General features: G+C 37.6%; 1 protein-coding gene across 3 annotated transcripts in view; it reads left to right on the top strand.

The window, feature by feature from the left end:
- BRWD1 (bromodomain and WD repeat domain containing 1) overlaps nucleotides 1–27,316 on the top strand; it is a 141,653-nt gene that overhangs the window by 99,401 nt on the left and 14,936 nt on the right. For 2 of the 3 annotated variants that reach the window (XM_078358412.1, XM_035283038.3), the window contains 10 exons: nucleotides 6,087–6,242; nucleotides 6,471–6,591; nucleotides 9,144–9,269; nucleotides 10,828–10,900; nucleotides 11,737–11,778; nucleotides 13,452–13,595; nucleotides 14,218–14,370; nucleotides 18,561–18,727; nucleotides 25,708–25,928; nucleotides 26,990–27,157. In XM_078358412.1, coding sequence (XP_078214538.1) covers nucleotides 6,087–6,242; nucleotides 6,471–6,591; nucleotides 9,144–9,269; nucleotides 10,828–10,900; nucleotides 11,737–11,778; nucleotides 13,452–13,595; nucleotides 14,218–14,370; nucleotides 18,561–18,727; nucleotides 25,708–25,928; nucleotides 26,990–27,157 — 1,371 coding nt within the window. The remainder of the gene's footprint in view (nucleotides 1–6,086; nucleotides 6,243–6,470; nucleotides 6,592–9,143; nucleotides 9,270–10,827; nucleotides 10,901–11,736; nucleotides 11,779–13,451; nucleotides 13,596–14,217; nucleotides 14,371–18,560; nucleotides 18,728–25,707; nucleotides 25,929–26,989; nucleotides 27,158–27,316) is intronic. The other variant, XM_035283039.3, reaches the window with a different exon arrangement.

Here is a 27,316-nt window from a genome sequence, read left to right as displayed (position 1 = left end):
AACTTTTAAAAACTTCATTTTGAGACAATTTCTGACTTTAAAATGTTACAAAAATAGTATAAGGATTTTCTGAATACCTAGATTTCCCTTCTTACACAGTTAGCACAATGCAACGATCAAAATCAGGAAATTATTACTAACGTGATATTATTTTCTATAGACTTTTTTCAGATTTTGTCTGTTGTTTCACTAATGTTCTTTCACATTTTGGATTTAATTATCATGTTTTAGTCTCCTTTAATCTGGGATCCCTCGGTTTTTCACTGTCTTTCATGACTTCAGGCTTTTGAAGATTATCGGGCAGTTATTTTATAGAATTTCCATTAATTTGGGTTTGTCTGATGTTTTTCTTGATTAAATCCAGGTTTTGCATTTTTGGCAAGAATGTCAAGTAAACGTGTCTTTCTCAGTGCATCATTTTAGGAGACACACGAGATCAATTTGTCTTTTTATTGGGCGTTAACTTTATTGGGTGTTAACTTTAATACTTAGATTTAGGGGATATGTGTCAGGTTTCTCCTGTGTAAACTAAGTACTTTTTCCTTTGTAATTGGTGTCTCATAAGGATATATTTATATGTTGCAAATTATCCTGTTTCTTATCCTGCTCTTACTCACTAATTGTAGCATCCGTTGATGATTCTTGTCTCAAATAATGATTTTTTTTTTTTTTTGAGACGGAATTTTGCTCTTGTTACCCAGGCTGGAGTGCAATGGCGCGATCTCGGCTCACCGCAACCTCCGCCTCCCAGGTTCAAGCGATTCTCCTGCCTCAGCTTCCCGAGTAGCTGGGACTACAGGCGCGCACCACCATGCCCAGCTAATTTTTTGTATTTTTAGTAGAGACGGGGTTTCACCATGTTGACCAGGATGGTCTCGATCTCTTGACCTCGTGATCCCAAAGTGCTGGGATTACAGGCTTGAGCCACCACACCCGGCAGAGAAGATGTATCTTACAGTAGAATTCTAACTAACACATGTCAGACAATGAAAACAAAAAATCATTATTTGAGGCTTGGCGTGGTGGCTCACGCCTGTAATCCCAGCACTTTGGGAGGCCGAGGTGGGTGGATCACGAGGTCACGAGATTGAGACCATCCTGGTCAACATGGTGAAACCCTGTCTCTACTAAAAATACAAAAACTTAGCTGGGCATGGTGGCGCGTGCCTGTAATCCCAGCTACTGGGGAGGCTGAGGCAGGAGAATAGCCTGAACCCGGGAGGTGGAGGTTGCGGTGAGCTGAGATAGCGCCATTGCACTCCAGCCTGGGTAACAGGAGCGAAACTCCGTTTCAAAAAAAAATAAGATACATCTTCTCCTTTCTCATCTATTTTTATTAGTATGTACTCAGAATTTTGTAAAATAAAATTGATGCTTAATTGTTATCTTTTGTTGCTACCTTATTATAGTTTTGGCCACTGAGAACCCCTTTAAGTTGGCTCCCATGTTAATTTGACATTTTCTTTTAACCACCTTTGAATTTTTTCATAGTTTCTGGCACTGTGCAGTGTTTAAGGCTCACCTCATACTTTCCCTACCTCAGCTGTGGAATCAGGCAGTTTTTCAGGGGCCATGGCCTGTTTCATTGGAGAATGGCATTTAGAAACCAAGATATTTCTTGTTATTGGTTAATAATATTCCATTGTATGGATATAGCACATTTTATTTATCCATTTATCAGCTGATGGACATTTGGGTTGCTTTCATTATTTGGCTATGAATAGTGGTCCTGTGAATATCATGTGCAAGTTTTTATTTCTTTTGAGTGGGTATTTAGGAGTGGCATTGCCGGGTTACATGGTAACTCTGTTCAACCTTTTTAGGGCTGACAAATGATTTTCAGAGCAAGTATACTATTTTACATTTCCAGCAGCATTATATGTGGGTTCTAATTTTTTTACATCCTGGACACTTTTGTTTTTTTAACTTATACCTTCCTAGTGTAATAGGAAGTATTATTGTTGCGATTTGCCTTTCTCTGATGCCTAATGATACTCAGCATTTTTTTCTTTGCTTATTGGTTATTTAAAATATCTTTGGAGAAATGTTCAGTCTCTCCTCCCCTCGTCCCTTGCCTCCCGCCTTTTTTTTTTTGAGACAGAGTCTTGCTCTGTTGCCCAGGTTGGAGTGCAGTGCAGTGGTACAGTCTTGGCTCACTGCAGCCTCCACCTTCCAGGTTCAGCTAGTTCTCATGACTCAGCCTGCTGAATATCTGGGACTATAGGCATGTACCACCACACCCAGCTAGTTTTTGTATTTTTTTAGTAGAGACGGCATTTTGCCATGTTGGCCAGATTAGTCTTGAACTCCTGGTTCCAAGTGATTTGCCTGCATTGGCCTCCCAGAGGGTGTGAAATTATAGGTATGAGCCACTGCACCTGGCTGAGAAACGTTCAGATTCTTTCCTCATTTTTAATTGTGTTATCCATTAGTTCTGGATATCGTAATTTTCTTCTGTTCCCTTATGCAGACTCTGTATTTATGGGCTTTTCTGTTTTGTTTTTGTTTTTTTTGCTTTATTGTCTTCTGTTTCATTAGGATAATTTTTATTGCTGTATCTTCAGTTTTTATTGCTGTGCCTATACCGTGTCATAGTGTAGAATTTGTTCCATAGGCATCTTTTTAGTTTTATGTTTGGAAATATTATTGCTTCATTTTGTGAAATATTAGCTACTCTTATAGAATAAATAATAAAACATCACATCATGTATTTATTTCATGCACATTTCCTGAATGTCCATTGTTTGGGGGCATCAAGTTAGGCATTAAATAGATATTATGAGAAAAAGAGATTTAGTTTTTTCCCCTCAATGATTATATAAATTCAGAAATTTATATAATAAAACATATGTCCATTTTTTTATTTTTTGTTTTTATTTTTAGACATAGTGTTACTCTGTTACTCAGGATGGAGTGCAGTGGCACAATCTCTGCTCACTGTACTTCTGCCTCCGAGGTTCAAGCAATTCTCCTTCCTCAGCTTTCCTAGTAGCTGAGACTACAGGTGTGCACCACCACACCTGGGTAATTTTTGTATTTTAGTAGAGACAGGATTTTGCCATGCTGGCCAGGCTGGTCTTGAACTCCTGACCTCAAGTGATCCACCTGTATCAGTCTTCTAAAGTGTTGGGATTACAGGCGTGAGCCACCATGCTTGACCTTGAATCTTTTTATATCATATATTTATATTTTCCTTTGGAATGTCATATTTGCTTTTATCACCAGCCAGCGTATTATACTTTTCACCTTATTGCTTGTTGTTTTCATCTCTAAAACTTGGATTTGGGTGTGTGTTTCATGTCTTCCATTTATATATGTTTTCAGTGAACATAAAATTTCATTCATGTCTTTGCTAATTCTAACATGTGCCAATTCTGGTTGGTTGATTAATCTCTTCATTATGGGTATTTCCTAATATATTACTTCCTTTACAATTTTAAATTTTATTTTTCTTTCTTCACTTTTTTTTTTTTTTAAAAGACAGTGTTTCACCATGTTGGTCAGGCTGGTCTTGAACTCCCGATCTCAGGTGATTCGCCTGCCTTAGCCTCCAAAGTGCTTGGATTACAGGAGTGAGCCACCATGCCCGGCCCTAGAATTTTAAATTTTATGTCATACATTGTGAATTTTACCTTGTTGGGTGCTGTATATTTTTGTATTCTTGAAAGAATTACACTTGGTTCTGTCACACAATTAAATTAGTGGGAAACAATTTTATCTTTTTAAGATACGGTAGATGAATTTGGAGCAGTGCTCAGCCTAGAGCTGATTTTCTTCTGACTTCTGAGGCAAGACCCTTATGCAGTCTGTCCACTGTTCTATGAATCGTGAAGCTTTCCAGTCTGGCTTGGGGAATAGGCATGGTTGTTGGCCCTTTTGTGCACCAGGCCTTTGTTATTACAAATCTTTCGTTTGGTTCTTTTCCTGCCTTCCTGTCATTTCTTCACACATGTGGGTTGATTGATGTTCACCAGAATATTTGAGGAGACCCCTTTGTAGCTCTCTTGTCTATTATGCTCTGTTCTGAGAACTCTAGCTTTCTTGTTCTCCTTGGACTCTCAGTTTTGTCTCTTCACCTCAGTTAATTTGTCCAGCCTCACCTGAGTTTCTCCCCTGTATGTTATGGCCTGCCTGCTCTTTCATTGTAAGGTGCTGTAATCATACGGCTCACCTCATTTGGTTTCAGTCTCTCTGGGATTCTTGTTCTTTGCCAGATGATCAGTATCTGAAAAGCCATCGTTTTCTCTAGTTTGTTGTTGTTGTTTCAGCCTGGATGATATATATAGTCCCTATTACTCTATCTTCTGGTACAGAAATAAAAAAATACTAGTTAACTGTTGGGTACTTGCTCTGTATTAGGCACTCTTCTGAGTGCTACCTGTAATGAAATTCTTTCAACAACCCTGTGAGAGAAACTTTTCACTATCACTGCTTTGCTGGTAGGTGAGTTGAGATATAGGTTAAAAACTTGCTCAATGTCCGTGGTGGCTCATGCCTTTAATCCCAGCATTTTGGGAGGCCAAGGATGGCCAGGAGTTTGAGACCAGCCCAGGCAACACAGCGATATCCCCTTTTTCCCCATTAGAACACCCCCCCCCCCCAAACCCTGGCCACCTTGTCCAAAATCATAGATTTTAGGTGGTATTGATGTGATTTGAACTCATATCCTGGCTTTGATAAACCAGTGTTTTTTTTTTTTTTTTTAAAGCACTTTATGTTGCCTGCTTGTACAGCATCTTTCCTCTTCCTTTTGATAAGATAAAATATTGAAAGCATAACTCTTGAATTAGAGTATAAAAATAAACATTTTGGCTTATTAGGCAGTGGGATGTCTCCACCCCTCCTCGTTTCGTTTATGTTCATGCGGAAAATAAAATGGAAATCCTTTTTCTTTTTCCAAGAACATGAATTATAAGCTTATAGCAATTATTTATCATCCATGTTTAAGAAATTTGCATCTCTCAGCTAGAAGACTATATCATATGACGTAATTCTAATAGATCAACTCAAAGTTAAGAGCATTCACAAAGAATGCGCTACATCAAAGTTGTGTGTATGTTTGCAGGAATCTTAACTGATATTTCTAGAGGAAGTGCTCCCATAAACATTCTCTCTACCATTTTAGTAGCTGTTAAAATGATGCCCTTCCCAATGCCCTTGTTCCCTCATTGTGAATATGCTGAGTTAACCTAATAGCTAATACACAGTAGATGACATTTCTTATCTGTATGTTAGAACCAGTATCTAATTTTTCAATAAGCTAAAATATATTGAGCTTCCACAGATTTTCTCCTTCTTCCTTTTTTTTTTTTTTTTTTTTGTGTGTGTGTGTGTGGTGGGGGTGCGGTGGGGGCATCTTACTCTGTTGCCTAGGCTGGAGTGCAGTGGTGCAGTCTCAGCTCACTGCAACCTTCACCTCCTGGGTTCAAGCGATTCTCCTGCCTCAGTCTCTTGAGTAGCTGGGATTACACGTGTGCACCACCACGCCTGGTTAATTTTTGTATTTTTAGTAGAGACAGGGTTTTGCCATGTTGGTCAGGCTGGTCTCAAACTCCTGACCTCAGCTGATCCACTCACCTTGGCCTCTCAAAATGCTGGGATTACAAGTGTGAGCCACCATGCCCGGCTTTTCCTTATTTTTTTAAAAAATACAATTTTCTTTCATTTGAGCTCCCTTAAAATTTAAGAAAATTAGCCATTTGTTGTGTGCTAATTCATTTTTGACTTTTTAAAAATTAATTTTAACTGTATATAAGCTTAAAATTTTGAATATTGTCAGGTTTAATTTCTGTTTTCAGAGGCCTTTGGGGTTAAGTTTTCCTCCTTGAAGAAACAGACTGAAAACTGCAATACCAGCACTCTTATTTTTAATTTGTTAGGGTAGATAGATTGTGTTTGTACCTGAATTTAAGTAATTTATTAATCTCAATGAGTAATTTTTAAAAAGTTGCACATTTGAACTCTATTTTTAACTGTGGAGATAACCTAGTTTATAAGCTTTGAAAATGGAATTTTCATACAGTGTATATATATTTGATTTTTATATTGTTTTTTTCCTCCTCACTTTGTTTTTATGGTGTTCATAGTGGACCCACCTGAAGAATTGGGCGCTAGTATTTCTGTCACATCAGATGAGCTAGAAAAATTGCTCTATAAACCACAAGCTGGTGAATGGGGTCAGAAATCACGAGATGAAGAATGTGATAGAATTATCAGTGGTATAGATCAACTTTTGAATCTCGGTAAGTTTTTTTTTGTTTTGGATGAAAATTTTTTTTTGTTTCAATTTTTTTCATAGAGGTATTTAAAAATAGTAGCATAATTAAGGTTTTGTTTTTTTCTACACTTTCTATTTATCTTTTTTAGCCTGTAATGTTAAATGTAGCCATATCTTATGAATGGTTTGTAGAGAAGTACCACTTAGAGGCAATAGATTTATTGATGAAAAGCTCTCCTGTCTTTCCTAACAGATATAGCAGCAGCTTTTGCAGGCCCTGTTGATCTGTGTACATATCCGAAGTACTGTACTGTAGTAGCTTATCCAACTGATCTTTACACAATTCGAATGAGACTTGTTAATCGATTTTACAGGTTAGTAGAAACCTTTAAGAATCGTTTAAAAAGCTATATTTGGCGATATCAACTAGAGTAAACAATGGAAGAGACAGTGGTGGAATTGGGGACTAATGTTTTCTGTTTCATTATCCTTGTTCATTGTCAGATAGTGTTAGATGCCTATGGGTAGGTGTGGCTAGGGCCAGGCAGAAGATTGACTGCCATATTTCACCCTCGATATTTACATATCACTGAAATTTTACTTTTACTTATTTCCATAAAATTTCACTGATACTTTAGTAATAAGAATTTTTCTATCCTCATACATGATTGGATACATAATTTGTTTTAAAATTAACAGCCACAATTGAAGAAACAATCGTTTTTTTTTCTAATCAAGTAAACAAGCTGCAGAATCTTAAGGCCTTAATAAATGTTGTATCTTGTTTCATTGAACAATAAGACCTTCTATTTTGATTATATTTGGTAAATAGTGGTTTTTGTTTCTCTAGTGGTTTTCCTCTGCCAAAGTCATGACAGTTGGTTTAACAGGGTGACTGCTGCTCCCAGGGAATTCTGTCAGATGAGTCCTCATTTCCAGTGCAGCAGCTGCTGGTAGTCTTTTCATCAAAAGTCCGTCCATCAGGAGTTCCCTATTGCGGTTAGCCAGGGAGCTTTGCTTCGGCTGCCAGGGCTTCATTCTGCTGAATATAATATTCCTGAAATCTCCTGGATATTTTTTGTGTCATTTAAAAATTTTTGGGCTGGGCGTGGTGGCTCACGCCTGTAATCCCAGCACTTTAGGAGGCCGAGGTGGGTGGATCACGAAGTCAAGAGATCAAGACCATCCTGGTCAACATGGTGAAACCCTGTCTCTACTAAAAATACAAAAAATTAGCTGGGCATGGTGGCGTGTGCTTGTAATCCCAGCTACTCAGGAGGCTGAGGCAGAATTGCCTGAACCCAGGAGGCGGAGGTTGCGGTGAGCCAAGATTGCGCCATTGCACTCCAGCCTGGGTAATAAGAGCGAAACTCCGTCTAAAAAAAGATTTTTTTTTTTTTTTTTTGCGGGAGGCCAGGCTCATGGCTTATGCCTGTAATACCAGCAGGTGGATCACCTGAAGCCAGGAGTTTGAGACCAGCCTGGCCTACATATGGGTGAAACCCTGTCTCTACTAAAAATACAAAAATTAGCCAGGGGTGGTGGCACACACCTGTACTCCTAGATACTTGGGAGGCTAAGGCAAGAGAATCACTTGAACCTGGGAGGTGGAGGTTGCAGTAAGCTAAGATCATGCCCAAGAAATTCCTTAAACTGTTCTATCTGACTAGATTCTGTTACTTTTACAGCCATATACTTGATGCATGAGTTTCCTTTCTGCTCTGGAAAGTACTAGTTCAACCTTTGCTTGCGTGTCTCTAGTAAGGTCTGATTTCTTATTTAAGCACAGGCTCTCACATTCGACATCAGTAGGAGGCTGAGTTTGGGACTGGCGAGTCCTGGAGAAGGGAGGGTCAGAGTCAGGGCCTCAACCCTCAATCTTTAGTCATCTGTTTTTCTTAGAAATTTTGTTAAGTTGTTAGATGCTGTGTTGTTTTTTCTTTGTATGTTTAAATTTCTGTTTAACTACATTTAAAAATAATATTTACATAGTTTATACTTGTTTTTTTTGGCCTTTGGAAGATTAATTTCCCAGAGGCACTGACTTTTTATCTTTTGCTTCTAGAGCTCTGGGAAGTAAATTTCCTATTCTTAATGATTTTTATAGCAGTTGATGGTATTTTTTTTTTTTTATAATTCAACTACTTTAAGAGATTATGAAAAGTCATCTTGAGTCCACATTATTGATGTAATTTATCTCTGTAATCTAATACTGGAATGTACATTCGAATCAGAAACCACTTGATCAGTTTACAGTGAGACTGAAGCTTTTGTTTGTTTTTGAGATAGGGTCTTGCTCCATCACCCAGGCTGGAGTATAGTGGTGTGATTATAGCTCATTCTAGCCTCGATCTGCCAGGCTCAAGCAGTCCTCCCACTTCAGCCTCTTGAGTAGCTGGGACTACAGGTGCATACCAGTATGCCTAGCTAATTTATTTTTATTTTTGGTGAAGATGGGGTTTTGCTGTGTTTTCCAGGCTGGTCTTAAACCCCTGGGCTCATGCTGTCCTACTGCTTTGGCCCACCAAACTGTTGGGATTGCAGGTGTGAGCCACCTTGCTGGGCCAGCTTTTAGTGTTGATGATATTTAACATGTTTTTATTGAGATTCAACAATTTTAAAAGGTACCTACCTATATGCAGTGTGAAAAGGGAAGATAGTTTTGTTGGTTTTCTGTATGTGATTAAGTAATTTGTTAACATTTTTGTCCCCAGATTACCTCTTCAGCTCAGTATAATTGCTTTGGTGTCCAACATAATTACTTACCACTCTACTTAAGTTGAGAGCATTAGAATGTTATTCATTATAACTTTGCACTTACGGTTTAATAAATATTTCACAGTTGTTTAATTCACATGCTGCATTTTTTTCACTTGGTTCCTATCTTCTAATTTTCTAAGCCTACACTATCTACTTTATTTTGAAGGAGGCTGTCTGCATTAGTTTGGGAAGTCAGATACATAGAACATAATGCCAGAACATTTAATGAACCTGAGAGTGTAATTGCAAGATCAGCTAAAAAGATAACTGACCAACTTTTAAAATTTATCAAGTAAGTAATCTCAGAGATGTTGTATAAAAGTGACTGCATATTGTGCTGTTAACAATCATCTTGTTTTGCTGGACTTGGTGGCTCACGCCTATAATCCCAGCACTCTGGGAGGCCAAGGCAGATGGATCACTTGAGGTCAGGTATTTGAGACCAGCCTAGCCAACATGGTAAAACCCTGTTTCTACCAAGAAAAAAAAAATACAAAAATTAGCTGGGCACCTGTTATAATCCCAGCTACTCTAGAGACTGAGGCAGGAGAATCTTTTGAATCTGGGAGCCTGAGTGACAAGAGCGAAACTGTCTCAAAAAAAAAAAAACGAAATCATCTAGTTTTATTTTTTTTACTCAGAACTATACTTTTAATGCTTTACCTTAGATAACATTTCTTTACATAAATAATTTCAGTAAAGGAGTGAGAAACTGAAAAATTCAATTTTTCAACTCTTTAAAATTTTGAAACAATTTTATACTCCAGATAGTTGCCATATCTACTTCATCTAGTCTCCCCTTAGGTTAACATTTTACATAACTACCACATGCTTATGTAAAAAAAAATCTTGGTATTATGCAATTGACAAAAGTGTAGAATTTATTTATATTTCACTAGTTTTTCTACCCTTTTATATATGAGAATCTAATCTAGAATCCCCATCAAATTTACCATTTTGTTTTCTTAGTCTCCTTCAATTTTTTCCTCTACCACCTCATCATTTTTATGAATGTTGATTACTTATTTTATAGAGTATACTTAATTGGAGTTTGGTATTTTCTCATGATTGAATTTTAATGTTTCACATTATGTCCTATGAAAATGTTTGTATATGTATGAATATTATATAGATTTTCTTATATTCAGAAGTCAATTTGGAATCAAAAAATGTAAATTGACTTGGAAATTGAGACCCAGGTTCTAGTCTGCTCTTTTCTAGTGAGCATTCTTAATTTAGAAACAGTGCCATAATTTTCAGCATCTAGCTTCAAACTGGGGAGTAACTGATTGCTGTCAGCTTTCTTGGGTTGATTCTGTCCTAAGTCTTGGGGACTCATACTTAAGTGACCTCCTCCCCAGGATCACCTTCTTTTCTACTTCAGGAAAATTGTACACCCATTTTGTCTCCTTTATTCCTAGGTATCTGTATTTTAGCATTCTTTGTTCTCCTGTAAGATGTTATTTACTTTAATTTCAACTCCTTTTCCCTTGTATTTTTTTTTTTACCTTAAATCATCTGTTTTCCTTGTACTTATTGTTTGAATACTGCTAGTGATGACATTTAGAAAAACTCATCCATGTATTCATCCAGTTGAGGCCATACATAAATTATTTCTGGATTACCTGCTTAATTTTGGTACATACTTAACTGAGAACAAGAAAAGCCTTCAAGATTCTAAATTAGCATTTAAGTTGGCTAGAGGGTGGGGTCAAAACCTGATATTCCTCTGTTTGAAAATAGGCATGTATAGGTTGGGGAACTGTTTACATTTTAATGTATAGTTTGAATTTTTGCCAAGAAGTCACTACATCTGCGTATTATTAAAGTGAAAATTTGTTTTTTTTTAGGAACCAGCAGTGTACACATATCTCAGAAGTTTCTAACACATCTGAAAATGATGAGCAAAATGCTGAGGATTTGGTATGAAGTTTGTTGATTTTATAATGATTTTTGTTAATTTCAAGTGGTATTTTTAAAAAGTAAAGAAAAAAATGTTGGCTTTCTAATACCAGTTCTTGCAGTAGTCCAATGAACCAAGAGGGCATTTGATAAAAATATATTTTGAATTTTCTATATGATTTATGAGGTAATTTGTTTCAGCTAATATCAATTAAAATATACGTGAATAACTTGAGATTATTTTGAAGGAGGCTGTCTGCGTTAGTTTGGGAAGTCAAATTTATAGAACATAATGCCAGACCATTCAATGAACCTCTTTATATATCTTAGCTAGCAAAAGGTATATAAAGTACCTTGGAGGCTGGGTATAGTAGCTCACACCTGTAATTCCAGTGCTTTAGCAGGCTGAGATGAGAAGATCGAATGAGCCAGGAGTTTGAGACCCTGTCTCTACAAAAAATAAAAAAGTTAGCTGAGCATGGTAGCTCATGCCTGTACTATAGAACACAAAATTCAGAAATTATAGGAATTTGCAAGTTTCTGGGGATTTATGGATAGAGGTAAAACGCAAGTTTTCTATTTAGGAAATGCATAAAGCGTCTTTTTATGGCTATACTTTTGAATTTTAGAATTAGTTCGTGTTCTTAGGTAATGAAAAAGGATTATTAAGAATGATTGGTTTTTTTTCAAGCCTGGGTGCCGCAAAGATCATCTGGTAGTCTTTCTTTGGAGATTTTGTTAATAGCATGTTATAACTCTGGTAAGACCAAATGTCTTTGATATGTTACATATTAAGATTATGTTATTATTTTCTGATGAGACTCTAAATACTTAAGGTGCTCTGATTTTATTCCTAGGATGATAGCGATCTTCCTAAAACATCTTCTGGAAGACGGAGAGTAAGTTATTCTGCATGGTTGACTTTTGTAGTTTGCTTTTTCTTTGTTTTAAAATCAATTTAGGATTTAGTTTTTGTCTTTGAAAAGTTATGTTGATGCAGATCCTAGAAAGGTTTAATAGAAGAGTTGGGATTTGTATTATATTCTCAGAGCGAGATAGAGTAAGAAGAGGCCATTGGAAAAAACAGAGGATACCACAGGAAAGATAAAAAAAAAAAGCTGAAAAGGCATGTCCATAGATGATTAAGGGCACTACACCTGACTGGTATAGAGGTTGGATGTTGGACTAAATGTTGACTAAAGTGGCTGTGTCTGGCTGTTATGTTTGGGGTAGATTATGGTGATATTGAAATCCAAGGATTTCATTTGAAGTAGAGAATCAATTGAACAGCCAAAATAGATAATACAAATTGAAGGATAAGAAGACGTGTATTAAAGGAGATGAATTAGGAATTCATTGCAAGAATATAGGGTGAATGATGCGTACCTAGTCAAGGATATTTGCTTGGAATGGAGAGGAAGGGAAAACTGAGACTTTTTTAGGGAAAACTAACTAGGATTTGGTGATTGAACTTTTTTAAAAAATGGAGATATGTAGGGAAAATGAGGTTGTGGGGTAAGGAGAAGGGTATATGGAAATAAGTTTATGAAACTGGGTAATCATAATGGGGTATCATGAGGCTTTGAAGTTCAAATATAATAATTAAAGATAATTATTAATATGAAAATGCATAAGACATTTTAGCCCAGATCATTTTAAATTTCCTCCAAATGCTCCTTAAATTTAAGCTTTTTGTGAAATATTAATTTTTACCATGTTCTTGCTTCCCAGACACTGAAAAGTTAGACCTGAAATAGTCTAATTTTTGAGTAGTCATTTTCATATAATTTTATTTTTAAATAGACTCCCAAGTGTTTAGTATTTGTTTTTGTTTGCTGTTTCTGCTGTAGCAATTGACAAGTTCAGTTGCTTAAATAATAAAAACGTATTACCTGATAGTTCTGTAGATTAGAAGTTTTCATGGGTCTCACTAGGTCAAAATCATGGTCTTCATATGGCTAGAAGCTCTGGGGAAGAGCTATTTGCATTTTCCATCTTCTAGTGGGTGTCCTCACCTTGGCTCCAGGGCCCCTTATTTCATCTTCAAGCCAACAACAGAGCATTTTTCAGTCTATCTCTGACTCTGACCTTTCTGCCTCCCTCTTATAATAACTTTTGTGATTATATTGGGTCCAAGCAATTAATTCAAGATAATCTTTCATCTCACGGTCTATACCCTTATTGCAAAATACTTTTAGTCATGTAAGGTAACATAGGCATAGGCTGTGAAGGTTATGATGTAGACATTTTTGGTGGGGCCATTATTCTGCCTGTCACATTATGAGATATGCTTCATATTCTGGGAAAACAAATATTATAAAGTGAGAGGTCTTGGAATAGCCTTTCACTAGATAATGTGCTCTCGTTAGAGTATGCTTTTCATAGCTAACTTTGTAATATTTCTGAAATTGGTTGTTATAACAAATGTGTTATGCATAGTTTAATATGTTGACAGCAACGTATATGACATTATTGTGTTTTTATAGAAGAGAGTAGATCAATTACATTTTTTTTACCAAATTCTTAGACCAATAGTGTGATTTTTTTCTTAAGACCATGAATATATTTTTAGGTGCATGATGGGAAAAAAAGCATCAGAGCTACCAACTATGTTGAAAGCAACTGGAAGAAACAGTGTAAGGAACTAGTGAACTTAATTTTTCAGTGTGAAGATTCTGAACCATTTAGACAACCTGTCGATTTGGTTGAATATCCAGTAAGTTTCCGTTGTTTAAATGTTTGGGCTTTTCTTGTTTTGCAGTGAGGAAATTGGGGTAGAGGTATTAAACTTTAAAGAGAAACATACCTAGGCTTTATGTTAACTTTTTTGCTCTTACCACTGAGTTAGTGGTAGAAGTGTCATTTTACATAGTTTTCTTCAATTTATGGCTACCCTTGTAACTCATTTAAGAATTTAGACTTAGGTAACCAGTATTATATAACAATGGGATGGATCTACTTAGATCTCTAAGTAGGCCCAGCGCTAGGAAAAGTATAAATTGGATAAAAGTGTGTTTTCAGTTTTTTAAAATGGAAATTGGAAGATAACTTTTTAAAAAAAAGTTAGATTATAACAGCACAGTTTACTGTAGGATGCTTGGAGTATACAGCAAGAAATAAATAAAAGCTATTCCATGTGTCACTAGCAATAAATCATTAACATTTCGGTATATTTCTTTCTATATACCTGTTTTTAAACATTATTAATGAATTTTAAGAGTCCTCTAACCTTTTCCTCTCTTCCTTCTTTCACTTCAGATTTTTTAGAGATTTGATGCATTTACTTTTCTAAAATCAAGAAATGAATCTATGAATTAATTACTGTTTTTAAAACCTAGGACTACAGAGATATTATAGATACCCCAATGGATTTTGGAACAGTAAGGGAAACTCTAGATGCGGGAAATTATGACAGCCCTTTGGAGTTTTGTAAAGACATCCGGTTGATATTTAGCAATGCAAAAGCATATACACCAAACAAAAGATCAAAGGTAATTTTTTAAGTGCTTTATTGAAAAAAAGCATGCCTGATCTGTGTAGATAATTTTCCACTGTGTAGTAGAGGTTGGAACATTAAAGATAAATGAATAAGGTGTGACCCTTATAAAGAAAAGAGCTTCTGCTACTGCCCAGTATGTCAGGTTTTGCCTTACATAAGTTGATGTTTATCATAATCTCCTTAAGTTTTACAAGCAAGTGGGGATTAATGGGAGTAGGCATCAATAGAAAGTGAACAAATTTGATACACAGAGTAAGAGCCTCTGTGTTTTATATGTATAAGGATCTTAAGTGGATTGGAAACAGATTGAGACGTAAGAATATTAAAAGTGAAAAGGAAACTGAAGTGTTGTGAGACTATTGACCGCATAATAGCATTTGGATTTGAATAAGCAACACATGAGCTATCTGATTAAGACCACAAAAAATGATACAGAAACATTGGAGGCTCTTTGCTTGATATGTTAGAAGCTAATATTATGACATTGGATTTTTCTTTTTTTTTCTAGCCTACTCAAGTGGAGTGTGACACTAGGTTTTTGAGAATAAGCCTTATACTGAAAGTTGACTCCCAAGGAGACAGGAATCAATTTCTTTTCTTTTCTTTTCCTTTCCTTCCCCTTCCCCTTCCCCTTCTTTCCTTTCCTCTTTCCCTTTCCCCTTTCCCTTTCCCCTTTCCCTTTCCCTTTCCTTTCCTTTCCTTCCCTTTCCTTTCCCTTTCTTTTCTTTCCCTTTCTTTCTCTCTTTCTCTCTTTCTCTCTCTCTCTCTCTCTCGTTCTCTCTCTTTCTCTCTCTCTCTCTTTCTTTCCTTCCTTCCCTCCCTCCCTCCCTCCCTCCCTCCCTCCCTCCCTCCCTCCCTTCCTTCCTTCCTTCTTTCTTTTCTTTTCTTTCTTTCTTTCTCTCTCTCTCTTTCTTTCGACAGAGTTTCGCTCTTGTTACCCAGGCTGGAGTGCAATGGTGTGATCTCGGCTCACCACAACCTCCACCTCCTGGGTTCAGGCAATTCTCCTGCCTCAGCCTCCCCAGTAGCTGGGATTACAGGCACGTGCCACCATGCCCAGCTAATTTTTTGTATTTTTAGTAGAGACGGGGTTTCACCATGTTGACCAGGATGGTCTCGATCTCTTGACCTCGTGATCCACCCACCTCGGCCTCCCAAAGGATTATAGGCATGAGCCACTGCGCCCGGCCTGGAATCAGTTTCAAATCTAATTCCCTGTGCTGGCTTTAAAGTAGTATTTTTTTTTTTTTTTTAAAGAAAAGGTTCAGGGTGTGGATTCTGAGATTAGTAGGTGATTGGTGGTAGGAAAGGAGAGGTCATCTGGAAAGTCTTTGGGCATGTGTATTTATTTCTTTATGTTACCTCATGGGTTGTATATGCATATTTGGGGGAAGTTAGTGTGATACAGGCCGGAAATTCAGGCTGTGATGTCAGCAGGCTCATTCTGTGCAGACTCCACTTGGCCATACTGGTTTTAACCAATTTTAGCCAGCTCTTTTATCTCATAAGTGGTGGGAGTTTCAGTATTTTAGTAGGTTGGGTTTCTTTTCTTTTCTGTCATCTTGTAACCTTAAGAATTTTTGTTAGTTACTGGTTTCTTTAACTATTTGGGGACACAGAGTTTCCAATAGAGCATAACTACATTGTTGTTAACATGTTCTATATTGGGTAACTTTTCAAAACTTAATGAGGCCTGTAATCCCAGCACTTTGGGAGGCCAAGGCAGGCAGACTACTTGAGGCCAGGAATTCAAGACCAGCCTAGCCAACATGGTGAAACCCCTTCTCTCCTAAAGATACAAAAATAGGCTGGGTGTGCTGGTGCTTGCCTATAATCTCAACTACAGGTGTGAGGCATGAGAACTGTTTGAGGCATAGAACTGCTTGACTCTGGGATGCGGACGTTGCAGTGAGCTGAGATCATACCACTGCACTCAACCTGGGCAACAGAGCGAGACTTCATGTAGCCAGTGTGTTGAGTAATTTTTAAAAGTCCTATTTAAAGTAAAACACTTGTTTGATCTTACAACGTTTTTTGGTGTGTACCGTCAGTGACATTAACTGTTTGGCTTTAACTGCATTTCCCCATCATTACTTGATATTAGACTCCTCTTGCATTACGGCCTCTAGTCTTAATTTGAGAACTCTTTGTTGGATTCAGGATCCACACTGCTTGCTGGATTAGTTTAATATTCAAGGCCAACATTTTTCCAAGCTTCGGTTTTTTTCCAAGTCACCATTTGTAAGAGTGTTTCTTTTCAGAGACAAATTTCATTCGAGTCTTCCTTGCACCAAATACATGTTTGAGGACACATACCATAAATTCACCATTGAAAGCTTACAGATCAGTGGTTTTTGGTATAGTACATTGTCAATTCTTCAAAACTATGATTAACTATATATAACATAACATTTGCCATTTTAGCCATTTTTATGAATATAATTCAGTGGCATCATTTATATATATAATCTTTCTAAAACTTTTTCGTCATTCCTGACAGAAGCTCTGTAATCATCAAGCAGTAATTTCCCTTACCCCCAGTCCTTGGAAACCTCTAACTTCTGTGTCTGAATTTGTCTGTTCTAGATAATTTTTTATAAAAATCGAGATCTTACCATATTTGTCCTTTTGTGTCCAGCTTATTTATTTCACTTAGTGTAATGCCTTAAAGGCTTATGCATATTGTAGCATGTATCAAATTTATTCCTTTTTATGGCAGAATAGTATTAAAGGGTGTGGTTATACTATATCTTACTCATTCATCTGTCGATGGCCAGCTGAGCTGTTTCTATTTCTTGACCATTATGAATAACGCTGTAGTAAATTTTGGAATACACATATCTGTCAGAAACCTTGCTCAATTCCCTGGGGCATACCCTAAGAGTAGAATTGCTGGGTCATAGGATAATTTATGTTTACCTTTTCCAGGAACCACCACACTGTTTTCCACGTTGGCTGTACCATTTTACATTTCCACTGATTTTTTTTTAAGACTTTTTTTTTTTTTTTTTTTGGAGACAGTCTCACTGTCACCCAGCCTAGAGACCAATGGTGGGATCTTGGCTCACTGCAACCTCTGCCTCCCAGGTTCAAGCAGTTCTCCTGCTTCAGCCTCCCAAGTAGCTGGGACTACAGGCATGCTCCCCCATGTCCGGCTAATTACTGTATTTTTAGTAGAGACAGGGTTTCACATGTTGGCCAGGCTAGTCTTGAACCCCTGACCTCAAGTAATCTGCCTGCTTGGCCTCTCAAAGTACTGGGATTATAGGCATGAGCCACTGCAGCTGGCAGAATAAAGTTTATGTATATGAAATACTGAAAATAATTGTCAAAGATTGTTTCAGATTAAGTATAAAAAATTTCACATTTATTCGTGTGTGTGTGTGTGTGTGTGTGTGTGTGTGTGTATGAGACGCATGTAAGAAACTCCCTATCTCACATACTTTTAAAAAAAGTTTCCTAGTATTAAGAGTGTCTTGGCCATCCACTGCCGTGCCCAAGGCTTATATTTATCTTTTGAGCATTAGGCTTTTACACTTACTTTTTGAAATGGTCATGGAGGAGTATAGAGTATTTCTGTACATACATAGCTGTATCCAAAATTAAGATTTGATGTTATTTAATTATAAACATTGTTAAAACAAATCTTTCATATGCATTAAAGTTCCAGGTTATACTTTTCTCCTACTGGATGCAAGGTATTCTTCTGTTTCCTTTTTAGAGTTAGGTGGCATTGAAAATGGATTGCAGATAGAGACTGATATATAAAAGTGCTTTTGTTCCCGTGCCTCAAAGAGACACAGCACTTCTTCAGCCCAAGTAGCAGCTTCAAAATCAGCCACCTTCCCGTCTAACTTTAGGAAAGGGCATAGTTTTGGTTTGTACATGCAGATGTCAGAATGCGCAAAAACAGTTAAGATTCACTGACATATAGACACAGGTTCTAAATCTGGATGTTTGACTTCAGACTACTTTCTTAACATCAGAGAGGTACGTATGTGATATTTCTTGTTTTTTTCCAGATGTTGTTGAGGGAAGAAGGTTGGAAATAGAAAAAATAGGTGGTGCAACTGTCTATAAACAGTAATGTAATATATTGCAAGTGATCTCAATTATTACAATTATTTCTTAAATACTTTTAAGGCTATTTTGTAATTCTACTTTGTTTTTATATTCTTGTAGATTTATAGTATGACCTTGAGATTATCTGCCTTATTTGAAGAAAAAATGAAGAAAATCTCTTCTGATTTTAAAATTGGTCAAAAATTCAGTGAAAAACTTCGAAGAAGCCAAAGATTCAAGCAACGGCAAAATTGTAAAGGTGACAGTCAGCCTAACAAAAGTATCAGGTAAATTGGTTATGGCAAGCTTCGTAGCTTGCTTGCTTGCTTGATGGATTTATTTATTTAATTTTGGAGACACAGAATCACTGTGTTGCCTAGGCTGAGTTCAGTGGCATGATACTGGCTTACCACAACCTCTGCCTTCTGGGTTCAAGCGGTTTTCCAGCCTCAGCCTCCCAAGTATTTGGGAGTACCACTCCTGGCTAATGTTTGTATTTTTAGTAGAGATAGGGTTTCACCATGTTGGCCAGGCTAGTCTCGAACTCCTGACCTCATTATGATCTACCCACCATGGCCCTCCCAAAGTGCTGGGATTACAGGCATGAGTTACCACACCTGGCTTATTATTTATTGATTTATTTAGGAGACGGTGTCTCGCTGTCACCTGGGCTGGAGTACAGTGGCACAATCTTGGCTCACTGCATCCACCACCTCCTGGGTTCTAGCAATTCTCCTGCCTCAGCCTCCCGAGTAGCTGGAACTACAGGCGCATGCCACCATGCCTGGCTGATTTTTCATATTTTATTTGAGATGGGGTTTCACTGTGTTGCCCAGGCTGGTCTTAAACTCCTGAGCTTAGGTAGTCCACCCGCCTCAGCCTCCCAAAGTGTTAGGATTACAGGTGTGAGCCACCAGGCTCTGTCCTATTTATTTTTCGAGACAGGGTTTCACTATGTGGCCCAGGCTGGAATCTATTGATATGATCATGGCTCACTGCAGCCACAACCTTCAGGTCTCAAGCAGTACCTCATCCTCCCAAGTAGTTGGGACCACAGAGGTGTGTACCAAGCCTGGCTAATTTTTTAAAATTATTTTTCATAGAGATGGGGTCTAGCTATGGTGCCCACACTGGTCTTGAACTCCTGGGATCAACTCCCATCTTAACCTCCCAATATGTTGGGATTACAGATGTGAGCCACTGCGCCCAGCCTCTATGCATTTTTAAAAAATTTAAGATTGTGTTATTTAATCTTTAGTGTGCATTCTGAAAAGAATAGTCATGGGTTTTATAGCTTGAAAGCATTTCTGTGAATACAGAGCTGTTGTATTGGGTTGTAATTCTATAAACATGTAAAATTATAGTTTTTTTCCTAATCTTAAGGATTATATAAAGTATCATTTGTATTTTGCATAAGAATTGGCTTTTTAATGTCGAGCAGGGGTGCCCAACAACAGCTCCCTGCATAGATTGGGCCACACAGTAGGAGGTGATTGGCCTGCAAAGCATTACCACCTGAGCTCTGCCTGCTGTCAGATCCATGGAGGCATTAGATTTTCACTGGAGCATGAACCCTGTTGTAACTGCATGCAGAGGATCCAGGTTGTGTGCTCCTTATGAGAATCTAATGCCTGATTTGCTGAGGTGGAACAATTTCATCTCAAACTCCTTCCACCCGCTGGCCCCAGTCCCAGTCCATGGAAAATTTGTCTTCTACAAAACTGGTCCCTGGTGCCAAAAAGGTTGGGGACTGCTGATGTAGAGAACAATGTGATTTTTATGTACAGTCCTTTGAGTGTTTGATTGTTTAAGGGAAAATGTACCCCTGAGATTAATACACCTCAGTATTACTGAGGATTATTTGTAAAGAAATATAAAAGGGGAAGGATTTATTCACTTTCTCAGTAATTGTATATTAATTTAGATTCTGCAGTCTTTGACCTTGTAGTTTAGATTAATGTCACATTTATAGGTAGTTTACATTGTTACAGCATAACAATTGAGTTGTGCAATGTTTAGTTTGTTTCCATTTATATTTTCAACGTGCAGTATACCCCTTGCAAGGTGTCTGTATGGTTGCTCTAGGGACTACACTATGCATCTCAATCTATTGCAAACAATCAACTTCATATTAATACTATTTTTATTTGAGTACATAAAGGAACTTGGGTCTAGTATAGCTTCCTTCCATCTCCCCCCAGGTGGTGGTGGTATCAAATCACATTGTTTTTTTTCTTGAGACAGATTTTTGCTCTTGGTCAGGCTGGAGTGCAGTGGTGTGATCTCGGCTCACTGCAACCTTCACCTCCTGGGATCAAGTGATTCTCCTGCCTCAGCCTCCCAAGTAACTGGGATTACAGGCACCAGCCATCATGTCTGGCTAATGTTTCGTATTTTTAGTAGCGATGGGGTTTCACCATGTTGGCCAGGCTGGTCTCTAACTCCAGACTTCAGGTGATCCAACCACCTTGGCTTCCCAAAGTGCTGGAATTACAGGCTTGAGCCACCGCGTCTGGCCTAAGATCACATTTTTTTGTATGCCATGTTTTCTGTAGTTGTGTTTTTAGTTGAAAAAAATATATATTAATGCCACTTTTTATATTTACCCAATGCAGTTTTCGTTCTTAATGATCTTTATAAAAGTGTGAATTTAAGTTATCCTCTGATGTCACTTCTTTTGGCCTAAAGGACTGTAGAATTTCTTGTAAGGCTGATGTGATAGCAATGAATTCTCTGTCTTTATCTCTTATTTTCACCTTTATTATTGAATATAATAGTTTTCATGAATACAGAATTCTTAGTTGACACTTTCCCTTCCAGCATTTTTAGTATATCAGCCCATTGCCTGCTGACCTCCATTGCTGCTGAAGAGAAGTTAGCTATTAATCTTACTGGGTGGGGTTCCTTCCCTTATATTTATTGAGTTGTTTTTCTTTTGCTGCTTTTACGAGTTTTGTTTGTTTTTATCTTTCTACTGACCACCATGTGTATAGGTTTGGATTTGAATATATCCTACTGGGAATTTGTCCACATTTGTGGATGCGTAATGTTTTTCATTAAATTTGGGAGATTTGTAGCCATTATTTCTTTAAATATGTTTTTTCTGCCTTTTTCTTTCCTTTATTTTTGGCACACCCATTACACTTATGTTGGTATAATTAATGATGTCCCACAGGTTTCTGAGGCTCCCTTCATTGTTTTTTCTTTCTTTTCCTCAGCCTGGATGGTCTGTATTGACCAGTCTTTAAGTTGACTGATTTTTTTCTTCTGCCAGCTCAAATATGCTGCTGGGCCCATCTAGTGAATAGTTACCTCAGTTATTTTACTTTTCAACTCCAGATTTTTTATCTTTTATTTTTTTATAATTTCTCTTTTTGTTATTCTGTATTGAGTCATTATCATTATAGTTGTTTTATGCATATGGTTTCATTTAGTTCTTTCAATATCTTTATAGTAGTTGATGTAGATGTCAGTATTTGTTAAACTAAGGCTGACATCTGGGTCTTCTCAGAGACAGTTTCTGTTGGGCGCATCCGCCCCCCACGCCGTGAATGGGGTATACTTTCTTATTTTTTTGTATATAAAAATTTTTTTGTTGAAAACTGGACATATTAAATGATGCAACTCTGAAGTCACATTTCTCGCATGTTGTTAACACATTGTGGAAACTCTAGTTCGAATCCTTTTTCCTCAGTAATGGTTGTTTCCAGTTTTGTGTGTCTATGTGGTTTTTTTATTTTATTTTTTTTGGCTCAGTGACTTGCCAGATTAATTTTGTAGTCAGTCTTCCCTGTAGTCTGCAGCCACTCAAGTCTTTGCTCCCCATGTCTCCCCTTCCCCCGCCTTTTTTTTTCTCTAATTTTTTGAGCCTGGCTTCCTAGATGTCTTACTTGGGTCAATCAGCATAGCTTAGTGGTCAGCGTAGCCTGGGGTCTGTTTGTGAGATGGAGCAGACTTAAGTTCGGGCTGTTACAAGTCTACGTTGGCTTTTACTTTCTGCTTCTGTTTCATGAGACATAAAGGTCTCAAGATCAGCCCAAGATGAGCAGATAAACTGGACTTTTGGAATATGTATGCATCCTTCCAGCTATCTAGGAAAATGATGTTTTTTCAGACTTCCATGAGCTGTCTCATTCCCTAGATTTAATTTTTCAATTTTATCTGAATTGTTGCTTGCTCCCACAGTGTCACAGCCTCAGATATCTTGCTGTTGGCTTTGCTGGATTACTAGCAATAACTAATATTTTCAGTGCCCTGAGGCATACAGCTTTTCTTTGGCATTCCCAAATCAGACCAGTCCTCTCCTCATAGGTATTATGCCAAGAGAAGTGAGGGGAGGGAGCAGCCTGAGGGAGGTGTGACTGGGAGCAGCCTTAAGTTAATATTAATATGCCCTAGAGCCCATTGTTTTTAACCTAAGTTCGGTTGTTGTTTTCTTTGAATAAGCACTTTTCAGTATTTTAGTATGCCTTTGGGTAGTATCTAGAATTCTGAAATGGTTGTATTTGATAATTTTGTCAGTTTTAATTTTGCCTTATGGACAAGAAGATTTGCTGAACTTTTTATTCCATTCTGCCCCGACCCCCAACTCCTGTGCTGACTTCCTGTGTTTAGAATAAACGGAGACACACTGAGCCTGATAAACATATCCATTAGGTAAATGGTTCTGTTCAGCTGCTTTGCAGTTTGTTAATTCAGATTTGTACATTATATACAAAGTAATATGCTAGTCTTCCCTTTTTTTTTTTTTTTGTAACGGTCTCACTCTGTTGCCCAGGCTGAGTGAAGTACAGTGGCATGAGCACAGCTCACTGCAGCCTCAGCCTCCCTGATTAGCTGCGACAACAGGCATGCACCACCATGCCTGGCTAATTTTTAAATTTTGTGTAAAGATGGGGTCTCACCATGTTGCTTAGGCTTGTCTGGAACTTCTGGGCTCATGCAATTCTCCTACCTTGGCCACCCAAAGTGCTGAAAATATAGGTGTGAACCACCAAACATGGCCCCTCACCTTTTTAAATTTTTTATTTTGAAATAATTTATAATTAGAGAAAAGACGCAATAATAAATTCAGTGAACTCTTTTACCTAGACTCACCAGTTGTTCAGTTCACATTATGCCACGTTTGCTTTATTGTTGCTTTAATATTTTCTCTAGTTCATATTTCTTTTGAATCATGGAAATATTTTTTTCTGATATCATGTTCCTTTACTCCTAAATACTTAGTGTGATTTGCAAAGAATGACATTCAAGTTTTAACTGAATATCTTATTTATATTTTTACAATTGATTCAGCGTCACTTGGGGCAAATTTTATTTCTAATCTAGATACAATTTAGGATCATGTATTCCATTTAATTGATATGTCTCTTAAGTCTCTTTTATCTGGAATATTTTTCCAACAATTTCTTTGTTGATATTTTTGGAAGAGTATGTGTCTTTCATTTATAAAATGTCTTACAACATTTTATAGATTAAAAAAATTTTTTTAAATCATTTAAAAAGCCCTACTTTATACCAGGTGAAAAGTATAACTATTGAGAAGGATGTTGGATAAAAAGGGAAAAGTTTCACTCCTGCCATATTACCACTTTATTGATTTTTAAAAATAAGCTTATAATAAGTATTTTTCTTTCTCTTTTTGAGACAGAGTCTTGCTCTGTCATACAAGCTGGATGTGTGATCTTTGCTCACTGCAACCTTTGCTTCCTGGGTTTAAGCAGTTCTCATGCCTCAGCTTCCCAGGAAACTGGGATTACAGACATGCACCACCATACCTGGCTAATTTTTGTATTTTTATTTAGAGATGGGGTTTTGCCATGTTGGCCAGGCTGATCTTGAACTCCTGGCCTTAAGCAGTCCACCGCCTTGGCCTCCCAAAGTGTTAGGATTACAGGTATGAGCCACTGCACCCGACCTATTTTTTTTTCTTTTCTTTTTGAGATGGAGTTTCGCTATGTCACCTAGGCTGGACTGCAGTGGCGTGATCTTGACTTAATGCAACCTCTGCCTCCCGGGTTCAAGTGATTCTGATGCCTCAGCCTCCTGAGTAGCTGGGACTACAGGCATGTGCCACCATGGCCAGCTAATTTTTGTATTTTAGTAGAGACGGGGTTTTACCACATTGGCCAGGCTGGTCTCAAATTCCTAACCTCAAGTGATCTGCCCGCCTTGGTCTCCCAAAGTGCTGGGATTACATGCATAAGCCACTGTGCCTGGCCTTGTATTTACTTTTGTTCTCTCCTTTGATTATTAATGACATTTAAAATTTTTGATATTACAGGCTTGAGTTTTATTATTATGTAGACAATTATTGCTTTAAAGAATTGTTATTAACTTTAAGTGGCAAGGTCTAGATACCCCTTAAAAGGCTGTTTTGCTTCCCCCGCCCCCCCCCCCCAAAGAAACAGGGTCTTGCTCTGTTACCCAGGCTGGAGTGCATGGTGTGGTCATAGTTCATCATAATGTCAAGCTCCTAGGCTCAAACAAATCTCCTGAGTAGCTAGGATCATAGGTGTACACCACTACACCCAGCTAATTTTTAAATTTTTTGTAGGTATGGAGTCATGCTATGTTGCCCTGGCTAGTGTTTGAACTTCTGGCTTCAATTGATCCATCTGGCTTGGCATCCTAAAGTGCTGGGATTATGGGTGTGCTCAGCCATTTCTTGTTGTTTTAAAGGAAAATAGGATTATCTCAATATGAATATTACCCAGATTTCTCACATGCCTTAAGTTTCCATTCTCTTTTCCCATAATTCCTGGCCTAGGGGCTAACCATGGTGAATGGGTGCAGTTAGATGTAAATAGTCTGGTCTTGGGACAAAAATCAATTTTTTGTGATTCCTTTTTTTAAGTTTTCCTCTCTGTTTAACAGGTTTTGTTGATTTCTCCTCTTAACCTTATACTGTCTTTAGGGATGTGAAAATAAAAGAGGAGAAAGTTGGGTCCTACTGAGGCTTAAATCTGTAGTATGAACAAATACCTATATTACATGAGGAATGTAAGGTATTCAAATGATTTTCTGTAACTCTTACTTGGAACATTTTTGTTCATTACTCCAAATTTGAATAACACTATGTCAGATTTAGAGTTAGGACTTACTAATCAGTGCCAGAATAAAATGTTAATAGTGAATATTTTAATGTTTTGATCATAAAACTACTCCCAGTTTAAGAAATATGATATACTTTTATTTAGTCATTCTCTGTGAGCTAGTTTTCTTTGTTTTGTTAAATACTGTTTCCTTTGTTCATGTATTTGGCCAGAAATCTCAAGCAGAAGAGGTTAAAATCTCAGACAAAAGTAATTCCTGAGTTGGTAGGTTCTCCTACCCAGTCTACCTCAAGTAGGACAGCTTATCCTGGAACCCACAAGACAAGTGCTGGTATCTCTTCAGGTGTTACTTCTGGTGACTCTTCAGATTCAGCACAATCATCAGAAAGAAGGAGAAGAAACAGACCAATAACAAATGGTTCTACATTATCTGGTGAGAAGTGGAATATTATGTTATTTTGTTGCTGAGCACCCAAGTGTGTAACTGCCACCACAGTTTAGCGACGTTCAAGCCTTTCAGAAGAGTTTGGATTACTGGATTGGGTTCCTTGTTGAGTGAGAGAGTCACATAATGAATTATGTTTCAGGAAGAATAATCAGTTTGGCAGTTATGGCAAGGGGAAAAGTCTGGAAACAGAGAGTCAAGGTGGTAGATAGTGGAGTTGACAGGAGTAGCCAAGGTGGGCAAACAGAACAAGTTCAAAGGATGAAATACAATTTGGTGTCTGATATTTTGCTCTCACAGCCACTTTGTCCCCCGCCTACTCCCCCTACCACCGTATGAAATGAGCTTACTGTGCTATTAGGAAGGAGTAAAAGGATGTTGAGACATGGAAACTATGTTTTCTGAAATGCTGGATTATCATATGAAATGCCTCACTGATATCACAGAAGGAAGTAGATATGGAGCTAATTAATTAACTTGTATTTGAGAAGTCTCTCTCTCTGTTGCCCATGCTGGAGTGCAGTGGCACGATCTCGGCTCACTGCAACCTCTGCCTCCAGGGTTCAAGCGATTTTCCTGCCTCACCTTCCCTAGTAGCTGGGATTTCAAGCTTCTGCCACCACACCTAGCTAATTTTGTATTTTTAGTAGAGATGAGGTTTCACCATTTGGCCAGGCTAGTATTGAACTCTGGGCTTCAAGTGATCCACCCATCTCGGCCTCCCAAAGTGCTGGGATTATAGGAGTGAGCAGCCGCACCCGGCCTAGAGCTAATTTTTAATTGGAAGTCTGTTTATAAATATTTCATAAATCTATGCTAGGATTAATCTGTTGTTTTTAGAAATAGAAGCAAAATCTTTATTTGGAATGCTAATTATGTACCTTCTAATACTCCAAATTTCATCAGCTTTTTTTGGGGAATGGTTTTAAAAAAATATATTCTAAGCATTTCAAGAATCTGCTTTTGTAGTAATGTTATGAACTAACTGCTTGCTTATATGTGTTAAGACAAAAGAATATATATAACTATTTACACTTTATTTTTCCTAGAAAGTGAAATAGAAGATTTTTTAGCTACCTCTTTATCATCGTCAGCTTCCAGTAGTTCTGAGGAAAGTAAAGAGAATTCAAGAGCTCGTGAATCCTCCTTACGTAGTGGGCTATCCAGAAGCAGCAATCTCAGGGTAACCAGAACTAGAGCTGCTCAAAGAAAAACTGGTAAGAGACTCAGTGGTACTCTTGTGGAAAGCGTATGGAAAGAATCCAGCTTGATTTAAAGTATCTACACAAGATTAAGTTAATGTCTTGGAGGTTCTTTAGATTTAGGAAGGAAATGAATTTTGGCATTAACAAGTGAAGAAAAGGCTGGGCGCAGTG

Source organism: Callithrix jacchus, chromosome 21, assembly GCF_049354715.1.
Source record: "Callithrix jacchus isolate 240 chromosome 21, calJac240_pri, whole genome shotgun sequence".
NCBI classification, from domain to species: domain Eukaryota; kingdom Metazoa; phylum Chordata; class Mammalia; order Primates; family Cebidae; genus Callithrix; species Callithrix jacchus.
The sequence above is the reverse complement of the archived record's forward strand: the minus strand, read 5'-3'. Positions and strand labels throughout refer to the sequence as shown.